This window comes from Austrofundulus limnaeus, unplaced genomic scaffold (genome assembly GCF_001266775.1).
Source record: "Austrofundulus limnaeus strain Quisiro unplaced genomic scaffold, Austrofundulus_limnaeus-1.0 Scaffold242, whole genome shotgun sequence".
Taxonomy (NCBI): Eukaryota; Metazoa; Chordata; class Actinopteri; order Cyprinodontiformes; family Rivulidae; genus Austrofundulus; species Austrofundulus limnaeus.
This window is the reverse complement of record NW_013952644.1, coordinates 223,028-236,393: the sequence shown is the minus strand read 5'-3', so window position 1 is coordinate 236,393 and position 13,366 is coordinate 223,028. Positions and strand designations below refer to the sequence as shown.

Below are 13,366 nucleotides of genomic sequence, written 5' to 3'. Positions count from 1 at the left end.
ATTATCGCACAAAGCTACAGAACCTTTGGATGAGGAATAAAAATAAATGRACAGAGAAGAAGAAACAAGAGTGGGAAAAAAAACATTATGCGTTTTATCCCTGATAATGAATATTTTTATGTCTGGGAGGATTAAAATTTGAATTTCTGGAGTTGGGAAATGTTTAGAAATATCCTGATGTGACAACAGATGTTATAACTTCTCTTTATAAAGTTTTCATAAAATTTCTTATAGTTTTGACATACTTTATACAGTACATGTCGAGAGGGATTAAAGAAATTTTGTAACTGATTAATTGAACATTAGATTCAGTTTTTTTATTTTATACTTTCTGATCATTTCAGTCTGTAAGGTTGAAGCTGACAAAGAGTTGGTGTGTTATCATGTGTTCTTTCTCTTAGCCTAAACAAAACTGTGATGTTCTGATGTCTGACATATAAGGTAACACCTCTGGGGTGTAACCAGGAAGAGATGAACATTATAAGCTCAATTCATTATTATAGTAAAAAGAAGTCAGTGTTTTGTAGTATCTGCACAGAGCAGAGCTCCCGTGTTTGTTTTAATTTGGCCCAAGGTTGTTGCTGAGGCCTGTGCTGCTGAGCGCTGAATGTACCTGATTGGAGTCAGAGGATCAAAAATAAAGTTTTAACAAGAAATCCAGCTGAATCCTGTTTATTCTGACATACCATTTTCAACAACGCATATTTTTCCAACAGTATTATACACGAATAAATACGGTAATATTTATAAGGTTTTGGTCAGACCCAGAAGTCCGACTCACAAGGACTCAATGCATGATCTTAAAAGGACAATAATAACAAAAATGAGAAGACACAGAGCCAAGGTGGCAGCAAACCGTGCATAACAGAAGCTAGACTGTGGAACACAGGAACTTTGAGGATGGAAATACGAGACRATACAATGATCCGCTTGTGTGAAGATGGCAGGAGACTGAATAAATAGGACTGGGATGATGAGACATGGGAGGCAGCTGGGCTGATTAGGAAGTGGCAACAGGTGAGAGTGGCTGACTGAAAAATGCAGAAAGCTGACTGAGGTAGAAATGCGAAACACCAGGAACACAAAGAAGCCAAAACACAAGACTGAAAGGTTTTATTAGTAGTAACATAATACAAGGAAGGACAAAACCCAAAAATCCTAAAGTACCAAAAATATACAGAAACAAAAAGGAACCAAAAATAAATAACAAAAGCGCAAGAATTACAGTATGACAGTATCAAATTTATGTGACAAACATTTAWGAAACAACAATTTTCAGACTTTTTATACCCCCAAAGAATGTGTTACCAATGACCAGGCTGTGCAGTGCAGTGCAGAAACACCCACTGTGGCCTCAAATCAGTCCCTCAGCGCCTCAGCAGTGGCATCTAACCATGTCCTCACTGTTTTCAAGGTCGCAGGCTAACTCTTCATCAGGGGGACATTCAAATTTATTTCATGCCTCCATTTATCAATTTGCTACATGTTGGATTTATGAWGATGTGTKTTTAAAGACATAACTTGGAAAAAATTGTTGAAGACTTCTGCTGTGATGCAGAAGCCTTGGTCTAAATTCACACACACAGTAGGTAGTTGTGGCAACCACAAGCAACAAGACACCAGTAAAAACACCAACCTTTTCCAAGTCTGGCTTAGACCCTTTCAAATAAACGTTCCTGCATTTCCTTAAGTCGGATGCATCGAACTTGTCGCTAAGAACTGTTTTTAATGTTGTAATTTTACCACTGAATTTATGTTCAATCCATGCTGCTTGAACATCCAGGTTATTCGTGAGAGAGCAACAGATTATCTATGTAGAATTGAAATCTGAATGTTCGTGAGTGAAATCTGTTCATGTGGTGTGTTGTCTTTTTGCCATGTGGCTGTACACCTCACACTGTGGGACCAAACCTGTTATATCCTTGATTTTTTGTTACTATTGTCATATGTGGGGTCTCTCACTCTTTGAAAATGAATTTTTTAAAATCTTGCCGTGTGAACCAGGCACTAGGGGTCTAATATTACTGATGAAAAATGTGTTTCTTTCTTTTCTTCCCCTCGTATTGTTGATTTTAAACGATTCTGATGAAAGATAACGCGGTTAAACCTCTCAATTTTGCTGAGAAACTAAATGTGGCCATCTTTTTTTGCCTCTCTCCTATTCTTGCATCTTTCCTCTTCCTCCCCATCTTACTTTCACAGTTTCTCCCAGCGGGAGTTTCCGTCCATCTAGAGCCAATATGCTCTGTCTGCTGGCTTGTTAAACAGCAATCTAAAGGCAGGCTCACGTTTCGCCACAGAAAAACTGGCCACTGGAGTGCCAGCTTCACACACACACACGGAAGTTCTGCAAAGAAACACACACATATGCAAAGAGCAGATTTGTTGTAGCGAACGTCTTCCCTGGGTGGGTTTTGGCTTTGCGTGTTAGAAATGCAGGGGCAATTTGCTTGTGTTAGCAAATATGTGAATTTGAGTCCGGTGTGTGTGAAAGGTAAAAAAATCCTGGTAATACATTAATTTAGTGCGCTCCGGAGCATGCATAGCCTTGCTGGAACACACACCAGTTTTGCAGAGCTCTGCGAGTCTATCACCAGATGTGTGTGTGTGTGTGTTTGTGTGTGTGTGTGTGTGTGTGTGTGTGTGTAAGGGGGAAAGTGAGCAAGGGAGCAAGATGGAAAAGGCAGGTCAGCCGGCAGTAATGGAGGTCAGGTCTCGGGGAGATGAGAGAGAAACCAAAACACACACACAAGCTCTCGGGCACATACACACACATATCTCCCCTCTTTTGTCACTGTGGGAACACACTGGCACACAGATGGTTAAGCCCACCCTTGTGAGGAGTGGGACGAGTGTGTGTGTGTGTGTGTGGAAGGGGGTTTGCTGCAGATGGCACAGAGGGCATCACCAATCAGCCAACACGCACTCATCTATATGGAGGCATAAAGGGGAAACGATGAACACAAAGAGTACAGATATGTGCATGGATGAAGGTGTAGGTGTGTGTGAGCCCCGTGTACCCGGGCACGGTGTGCACTGTGTACGTGNCACACACACACACACACACACACACACACACACACACACACACACAAGTCCTCGAACGTTCGCCCAGGGAACGGAAAGTGTTTAGCTGGACATAGTTTACGACTCCCGGGTCTCTGGGGAGAACAGAGCGAGTATAAAAGCTCCCGGACTCCCTTGTTTTCTTCCTCTCCTGATCCCGTAGTGTCGAGTTCAGCGTCGAGGTGGCCGCAACCTGGATGTGTGGAGCAGTCGGTGAGGGGAGCAGGTGGGTTTATGCTTCGAAGATGTAGCGGCGCCACTTTAGGCCTGAAGGCTCTGTTTAAATCACCGAAGGTGCCGAAAGCCTTCTCCACGGCCCACTCTACACCTCTTATTTCGAATTAATGTACTCACAGCACCACCGCTCACCCTCTGAGCTCATTTTCTCACATATAAATTTTACAACGAAACTGCCCGTATCTATCAGCTGCCCCGAGGGCAAAGCCTGGATATATACCCCTCCTTGACCACGTGCCGCATGCAAAGGCAGCGTGTGTGCATCCTTGAGTGCGAGTGTTTTAGAGGGAGCTGACGAGGGACTGAGTCTGCGTGGCCCGAGCAGGCAGGAGAGTCATACAGGGGGAAGTGCTTTCGAGACGCGGCAGTCGCAGTTCTCGTTGCACACACACCGGGCCACGAGCGCCCGTCTTTGCAATCACAACACTTCATCAGCAGCACACGTCCTTCTGCTTGCAGCTCCGCAATAACAATTACCCGACGTCGAGTCCCAACTGTTCAAACCTCTGCGTCCATCTGCTGTGGAGAGAGACGAGAGGGGAAAGATGGATTTGCACGTGTAAATGAAACGGGAGCTTACAAAATCAGACCCAAAGCGAGTTTGCATTTGCCAGTGTTGAGGATTATGAGCATACATGCCTCACATTTTAATGCTCCGGGTTTCGCTTGTGCACTGTTTAAAAAAAGAAAAGGCTCTTTGTGCTACATGCTTAAAGAAGATCCACGAACAGTTTCTGCATTTGTGGTGCTTTGACCGTGTTCGACATTTTCTTTAGGATTTTTTATTTATTTGTTATTTTTTGGGGAGAAAATTCAGGACAGAAGTTGTTCATCATGTCCATGTTTTAATTTATGGATCTTGACACGGAGTAGTGTAGGGTTGTCTGTAGGTAATGCATGCATGGTCAGACCTATTCATTTGGACTGTTTAAACAAAACTTAATGATATTCAGTAAAATAACTTAAAGGTTCAGTGATCTTCTGCTGATAGACTCTTGAACAAAACAAATCCTAAGTTTSAAATGTTGAAATGAGAAAAAGAACACACAAGGGCAGCTGTGGCTAAGTGGTTAGGGGAGTCGTTCCTCTAATGTGAGAGTTGGTGGTTCGATTCCACTGCTATTCAGTCACGTGTTGTGGTGTCCCGGGGCAAGACACTGAACCCTGATTAGTCTCTATAGATTGATTTACCTGTATTAGGTTTGTAGAGACATAGTAGAGTGCTGAGTGAGTGTGAGTGTGAATGGGTAAATTGAATAAACTTTTATTGTTATTTTACAGAGCACAATGAATTTATAGTTCAGTGTAATTACAGTTACAGTTCAAGTGTGTAAAGCACTTTGAGTATCCTAGTTGGATAGAAAGGCGCTATATAAGTACAGTCCATGTACCATTTATAAAAGGTACAATATAAGATGTATGACATACAATAAAATTGAAGATGATATTTGATGTGATGTGAAAAAAATAAATGGAGCAATGCTATGATACAGTATGACGTGTTGTGATCAGTTAAAATGTTAAAAGATGATATCATCTGGCTCAGTTGATAGATGTCTGATGGCTCTCAGCAAGAAGGTCACATGATCAAATCTCGGCCCGGGGACCTTTCTGGGTAGAGTTTGCTTGTTCTGTTTGTGCATGCGTGGGTTTTCTCCGGGCACTTCGGTTTCCTCCCACAGACCAAAAACATGACTGTTAGGTTGATTGATAACTCTAAATTGTCCCTAGGTGTGAGTGAGAGAGTGAATGGTTGTTTGTCTCATTTGTCTCTATAGGTCCCTGTGATGGACTTGTGACCTGTCCAGGGTGTACCCCGCCCCTCGCACTGTGACTGCTRGATATGGGCACTAGTGTCTCCCGTGACCCTGAAAGGAAGAAGCGGGTGTAGATAATGGATGGATGGATAATAGAGAGTATAGATAATAGATATAGATATGATAGATAAAATGTGATGTGATATGATTTGATACATACAGTTTACAGGTTGAGTCAAAAGTCTCAGGACACTTTTTTTTTAGAAATAAAAGGGGAAAGGAAATATTTGAAGACCCCACAAGTAATGGGTGAGGGGGGCCTATGTCCAGAACATTGCCACCATATTTGATCAATGTCCATTTTTTCCAATGGGAAGGTTGAAGATTCTGGTCAAAGATGACCAGAATATTCTCAGAAAATCAGTGGTACTTTAACGTGCCTGTCCCTGGTGCTGGTCTGTGTTCAGCACCAGGGACAGCATATTGAACACATCAAATAACAGGTAGCATTTTCATTTGTTGTGGCATTCTTTGTTGACAACAATTTAAAACACGTGAGACTGCCAATATGCAATCAAATTCTGAGACAATTCTGGTCTCTTTTGATATGTTATATGGCAGCTTTCGAGATGGGAACCACGTTCTGGATATAATCAAAAAAAGTAGGCCCCTTCACCCATTACTTGCTTGGGTATTCAGATATTTCATTTTCCTTTTTATGTCTAATAAAAGGGTGTTCTGAAGCTTTTGACTCACCTTGTTTAATAGATAAGATATGATACATGGTGCTTCTTTTATTAGGTGGTGCAGTTTGTGTTTGATGTGATGGATTACATAATCAGTTTGAAATGTTACCCTACAATAAAATGTGATACACCTTATTGTGCTCATTATAAAATTTGTTTTGATTCAGTAATTTATTCCATAGTATCCTTCACAAAAGTCCTATAAAAGAAGCCTATACATAGAAATGGTACAAACTGCATTTCTAATTATCTGAAAAGTTTGTTTAGTTAGATGACACACAACTAAAAATCTTTTTTGTGACCATGCTGGCAAAATGATATCTGTCCAATCTCCAGAAGTGGTTTTATTAAAACTGTCTCGAGGTCTTACAGTGAAATGAACAAGTTACGCTCCCTATAAAACTTGGATTTGCCCTCTGATACTTTATCAAACACACCACATGAAACAAAACCAAATCTACTCTGATAAACTCACATAAATAAAATAATAATAAGAGCATGATTGGATCAGCGTTTCATAAAACACATGACTCAGAAAAGCATTGGTAAACGGAAAGGACACATCCCTGATGTAAACCAGCCCTCTTAGTTTGTTTTTGTTTTCTCTTTCCTCGTCTCGGTTAGGAGGCCCTGATCATGGCTAGCATGGAGCACCCCCACCTGGTTCGTCTTCTGGGCGTCTGCCTAAGTCCCACCATCCAGCTGGTCACCCAGCTCATGCCCCACGGCTGCCTCCTCGACTACGTTCACGAGCACAAGGACAACATTGGATCGCAGCTGTTGCTCAACTGGTGTGTCCAAATTGCCAAGGTAAGCAAGTGTAATTAGGTCAAAGCTGAACAACCTGCTGCTGCAGAGTCTGTGTGTTACTGTGTGTGTTGGCAGGTGTGAGGATTATGGTGGTTTTTAAGGCTTTGTGTCCATGTTACAAGAGGGGTTGTCTGCTTTCTGGGCCAGAATTTGACTAATGYCGACATGAATTTGTATGAATCTTTTTACGTTCTAATTATCTTTATTGCTTGGTTGATCTCTTTTACAGCCTTATGCAATCACAKTATAGGTCACTGTTGTTGAGAAGTGGACACGCCTCGCTGCCTTGAACTCTGTCCTTYGAGTGCATCTCATTATTCTTTCAAGAGCCTAATGACTCTGCAAGAAGTGTTCCAATTAAAGAATCATTTTCCCCCCAGTGCAAATAAAATCTGCTCCTAGTATTGTGTGTTTTTGCTTACCCAAAGAACATTTSGGTTTGTTTGTGAATTAAGTCAATGTTGCCTGACTGCTTGATATTGTAACTTGTGAATTTAAACTTAGGGAAGGCAGTAGGTTTCTATGCTGCTATTACACGCTGTGTAGGCAGACATCTGCTTCAGACTGAGGCAAAACCATATTGGGTCTGGTAGCTGGAGCAGCACAGGAAGATTTGACTTACTGTAAGTCTAATTTGTCTTTTTGCTGAGTTCATGAAATGATTATAGGAGCAAAATATGAGGTGGTTACACTAAATATGATGGAATTATGTGCAAGTACCCTATAAACTATCCTAATAGAGAGTTTATTAATGGTTTTGTTAAATTAGGTGCTGTGGCTCCATAGCTCAAAACAGTCATAACATTACTATGTCTTGAGTCGCTTTTAACCAGCCTGGAGAGACCTTGTATCATATATTTTATGGGTGATTTAATGGCATTTGTGTAGCACTACATACAGGTATGGCCTCTGTGTGCATAGATATCATTTTAATCCAGATAGAGCTGATCCCTCTTATTTGCATATGTTTGGGAAACTGATCAGAAAAGGGTAGAATATTCWGAAAATGGTCCTTTGTTTTTTACTTGTTTTGGGTTTTGTTTTGTTTTTTTAGCTAAAAGCTTAAATCAAGTGTTTTTTGTCATTTTTGTTTGTTTTCCATTAAGAAAATACTTTATTTTTAATGACCATATCATATATGACCGGGGTCATATATGCTACAGATATGTGGTATCTCGTTGAACTTGCTGTAGTCACTGGAAGCTGTATTGTGCCTAGATCACAAACTACCAGTCTGAGAAGCTGTGGTGAGCATGGCAGAGCTAATAGCAGAATTTTATTTTTATTTTAAACCTTTAATAGTCCACTTAGCTTCCACTAAATGTTAAGTCTCCTAACAGCTAAATAACAAACTACTATTAGGTTTGTGTCAGTCCCACCAGTCTGCAGCTGGAAGAAGACAAAGACATGTGACGCAGATTGAGGCTGTGTCCAAAATGGTAGGCCGGGTCCTTCGGAGGACCCAGCCTACCCGGTCAAGGTGGGCCGGGTCATTGGTAGACTGGGAAGACCAGAAAAAAGTGTCTGGGAATTTAGACRGTCTAGCATCCCATCCTTACCCCGGCGTATGTCCTGTCACCTAGCCACCGTGACAACGCTAAAAAGAAGCAAAATTTGATCCAAAGTAGAAAAATATCAATATATTGGTGTTATTAATATCACAAAACAATAAAATTAAATTAAAGGTAATAGTTGAAGAACTAATGGACCTGCCATAGGTGCAAGTTTATTTCTCTTTTTTTCTGACAAAAATAATATTTAAAAATACGTCTATACAAATGATAAAAGTAATAAAAACACAACCGCTGGAAAATGTGAATTTTTATGCCGCTATATTTTTATTTAAAATGTATTATTTTCTCTCGCTTCGTCCACCATTACTAGCATAAAAAAATATCCGGTCGGGCCGTATTGCATTATGGGATACGCTGGGCCGTGAAGGATCCATCGGATCAGTCCTTCGATTCGGGCCAAAGGAAGGACACATTTGTCGGCCGCATCGGAGGAGTCTTTGGTTTTGGAYGGCCTTTGTCGCGGCGCTGTGACGTATGCAGCCGATGAATTCGGCCTTCGGAGGACTCGGCCTGCCGTTTTGGACACAGCCTGAGTGACAGTYGTCTTCGCTGTTAGCCTTAGGTTCCACAAATTTTTAGCTTGTGTTTTTAGCCATTTAGCATTAGTGAAGCTATATTTTTATTTATGAGTTAACATAGCTAGCTTTATATTTATCTGTGCCCACTGCAGTTTTATGTTGCATTTATTATTCACCAACACAGCACAAATGTTACTTTTACAGTGAAGATGTGTGAATAACAAAAGACTGCTGTCTGTGCCCTTTTTACTGYGGTTGAGTTTCGTGGCTTAAAATGTATCTTTACTTCGACACAAAGCTTTGTATGTGCCCATAGAGTACTTTCATATTGCATCTTTTAGGTACTAAGGCTTTTTAAGAGTTGTGTACTCTAATTGTTGCTCACTGACAATGGGTACTGGACAACCAGCTCTATTTTGAACTGCCGGGTATGAACACACTCAAGCTGTCCACTTGTAATCAAATGACCCAAGATGGATGTTAATGCCAGGCCTAGTTGTTGGACAGAACTGGGGATCATCCTCTTGTGACTGGTTCTCTCAATTTGTTTCAATGGAATATTCCTCTACCAAGTTTGTAATTTGTTTATGAGCAGCCATGCCTTCATCCTTCATCCTTCATCCATCCATCCATCCATCCATCCATCTTCTTTACCCACTTTTTCCATTCCGGGTCATGGTTGCGAGTCCATCACAGGCCTTCTACCTTCATTTTGTTCCAAATTATTCATCATTTGCACATACAAGTAGTTCTCTAATAATTTAGTATAAGTGTTTTTGTTCTTGCTTTTGAATACTGACAGCTGTGACTGGCTCATGGACTGACCAAGCTGCTGTAACTTCAATGGCACAAGACTTTTCAGATGTAAAAAATGGATTGCTTTTCCCTTTCTCTTGTGGCTTTGACAAAATTTAAATATACATTCTTGATTGGTTGCCATTGCTGATCCGATTGGTTAAAGTTCACTCGGGATAGACTGCAATAGACAGATGGTTCATTCATTCACCTGCCAAGTATTTTTAGGAGTGCCTGTCCTGTTTTAAAACATTTTTAACTCACATTTTCCCAGATGGTCCTGCAAAACAAACCATCTGGCACTCCAGGTTAGTCAAATAGTATAATTTGTGAATAGCTAATGTATAAATTTAAAAAGCTTATGCACAGCAAGAACCTCYGTGGAACTGAAACAGAGGATTAGTTTTCTACACATCAACTCAAACTAATGTGAAACTAGTAACAATGAAAGCAAACAACTTACTGTGTTTGAAAAGCCTTCAGCAGACATATTTAGGTCACATTTTAGAACTGTCCTTCATGAGCCAGTCTGTTGGAATTGATTTATTTTAGTCATTAAATACAGTGTATTCCTGTGTCATTTAGCTGACAGTCATCAGTCAGTGATGAGCTCTTTGGTTTTATGGGGTTTGGGAGGTTAGTGTGGGAGAGCTTAACCCGTTATCTCACCATGATGGATGATTCCTAAGAGTTTTTCGGAACCCATTGCTTAAGCAGTACTTATTGCCATAATTGGATTCGATTTCACCTGTGGCAGCAGGATCGGAAATGTCAGGGTCTTGGTTCTTCTGTTAGGGGGAAAGAAGGAGATTGTTCTGAACTCACCTCGACCCACACGGTCCGTTCAGTAAATCAGCTGATTGTGATTGATAGAAATTTGTTGCTATTCATTCTTGATGTGGAGCTTGAATAAAACGGAGTGATTGAAAGTCTACACTTATAATGTGTCTCTATTGAGCAAACTGGGGATTCTGTCTGGTTGATTGCTTATGTTCCGGTTAGGCCATTTTTATGCCTGTTCCACTGCTTTATTGCCATTATTGTTATTTTTTAACTAGTTGAGTAATCTGTCAACATCAGTTGTTGCACAGGACCCCTGTTGTGTTCCCAAACTTTTGCTTCTAAATTTTAATTTGCTTATCTTGCCTAGCAGGAAATTCTCTACCATTATCCAAGGAGGGTGCCCTTGCGTATGAAAACTGACATCACCCCCTGCTGCCACCAAAAGTTTTGTAGTTCCTGACAGGGAGTGGAGATTGCATAGCCACAGGATAACCCAGGGACCTGTAAAATAATTCATATCGTCCACAGCCTTTCATGCCCGAGTTTTATATTAAGATCATCTTATGTAGAGAAATAAAGAAGTCATTGTCATTTTTTGTCAAATCTTACAAATAAATGATTTTTGCAATCTCATTCGATCTCATTCGATATCATGAGATTTCATGCTCACAGTATGTGTCGAAATGTTCTCTTGGCTACAACCACATYAAATTTTAGCTCAGCATCTATAAAACTAACTGAGTCAGTTATGTTTGTGTTCTCTAACATCAGTTGACTGTGGCAATCGTCTTCAATCAGGTTGATTTAAAAAAAATTCAGTGTTAAACTAGATACCGCATAGCGGTAACATAATGACCCCCGCACGCACAAATGCACCAGAACTCAGAAGTCTTTATTCCTAATAAATGTCATGCTACTAGGTGCATCCCAAAACTGTAGTGGCTTGGGTGGGAATTGGTTAACCTGATGGATMGCCMCTCATCAGAGCTAAACAATCAAAGAAATCTGGAGCTCCTATGTTTAATAGTTTTTGAGCTATAACTATTTTTGTATGTCCAGATACCCCTTATTCTGATTAAATTGGGGTCGGGGTGCACTGATTGGTGGGCCTGATGGATCGAGCTTCATCAGAGCTAAACAACCAAAAAAATCTGAAGCTCCTATGTTTAATAGTTTTTGAGCAATAACCACTTTTGTATGTCCAGATACCCCTTTTTCAGATAAATTGGGGGTCTTGGGGGGCACTGGTTGGTGGGCCTAACGGATAGAGCTTCATCAGCGCTAAACAACAAAAGAAATCTGAAGCTCCTATGTTGAACAGTTTCTGAGTTATAAGCATTTTTGCATGTCCAGACACCCACTCTTTGAAAGGAGCCCCCTCCTCAAATATGGGATCTATCGTAAAACCGTTGGCTGGCGCAGTGTAGGTCAGACTCATCTACAGTCCTGCCAAATTTCATGTTGATCGGTGCAGCCGTTTTTGTGCTACAGTTGACCAAATATCACTGGAAAAAAAAACAGTACGAAAACAATATGACTCCTGCTTACGCTTCACGTGCGGGGGTCAGAATAAATATGTCCAGTTGTTGAGGTGTTTGGCTAACATTGCATACACATGGACTTTACTTATATAGCCTACTTTTCTATCCAACCAGGATACTCAAAATGCTTTTTGAGGGTCTTCAACATTTTTCAGACTAGGACGTCCAAACCAATGGAGAGATGGACCCTCAACTAAATACTATGCTATATATGACCTATTACTGTGCATTTGATACTTAGACATAACTGAAACTATTTTAAAAAATCTACTTAACCAAAAATCTCGCACACACCTCTGCAGTACCTCCACGGACCCACTGAGGGTCATGACCTCATTGTTGAAGAGGTATGCTTTTCAACATAATTTGTGCCTTCATGTACCCATACACACACACATTCATTTCGCACTCTACAATATCTGTACAAAGCTAATCTAAATAAATCATTCTATAGAGACTGGCTTTAGATCATATTTGTGCACTGATGGGACACACATCAGAGGCAGTGAAGGATTCATTTCTTGAAGTGTCCTTGGGTAACTTCAACATGTGACTGAATAGCGGCGAAGTCCAACCCCTAACTCTCTCATAGGAGGATGACTGCTCTAACCACTCAGCCACAGCCGCCCATACAAAACAAACCACCAAGACTCAGGCATACACTGGGTTTGAACAGAGAGTACATGCCTCCTTTTAAAAATCTAGTCACATATTCATGATTTGCTTGTTGTATGAACGGTTTACAGTATAAATCAGTTTAGCTTCACAGTGTGTTAGTTTAGTTTTCTGCACCCAGTTCAAACAGAAATTCGATACATTCCTCAAACAATCTCAACAAGAAATCCAGCCATCATCTTCGGCGTTGCCTCGGCCTTTTTCGATCACCTTCTATCATTTAGCCTCCAGATATTTTCCAAGTCATAAAAGGACAAACGTTCTCTGTGGTGTTTCCTTGAGCTGTTTTAGTGTCTGTCACTATATGTGTGTTGCTGTGTACCTGTGTGTATCAGAACCATGCCCGTGTGTGTGGGTGGGGTGGGGGGCATGTGAGGCGAATAAATAACTCGAGGCTTCGTCTCTGAGTGATCTTTGCGCTCTCAAGGTAATGATGGGGAACCTCTCTCCAGCAGTGAGAGCATTCTTCAGAAGACACACACTTTTCTGGCTAAGGAGAGAATAATTTCCCCTGCTTAGCTTTGAAAAGGTTGTTGTAAGGATAGAGGACAGGCAACTGGGAGGAAGGAAGGTGTAAAAAAGGGCTTCAGAACTTGTTGAGGCCTGAATGACATAGGGATCAAAATTAAAGGTTGTTACATTTAGATATAATTTATATGTACGTATATTGACAGAAACATCCAGAGAATTCTGTAGAAAACATATACTGGGTTCTTGCTTAGAAATAATTCAATAAAAAAGATGAGGAGGACTGTTTCTGAGTGTTGCAACATGAGCTTTACTATATCAAGAAACAGCGTAACCCTTTAAACAGTCTGGACACAATAAAATGTAAAATTCAAAAGCTGAATTTGATTCCTGGCT

General features: G+C 40.7%; 1 protein-coding gene across 5 annotated transcripts in view; it reads left to right on the top strand.

Annotated features, from left to right (window-relative positions):
- Window positions 1-13,366, top strand: part of LOC106525812 (receptor tyrosine-protein kinase erbB-4) — a 513,565-nt gene that overhangs the window by 448,066 nt on the left and 52,133 nt on the right. For 4 of the 5 annotated variants that reach the window (XM_014020153.1, XM_014020152.1, XM_014020154.1 and 1 more), the window contains one exon: window positions 6,431-6,616. In XM_014020153.1, the coding sequence (XP_013875607.1) occupies window positions 6,431-6,616 (186 nt within the window). The remainder of the gene's footprint in view (window positions 1-6,430; window positions 6,617-13,366) is intronic. The other variant, XM_014020151.1, reaches the window with a different exon arrangement.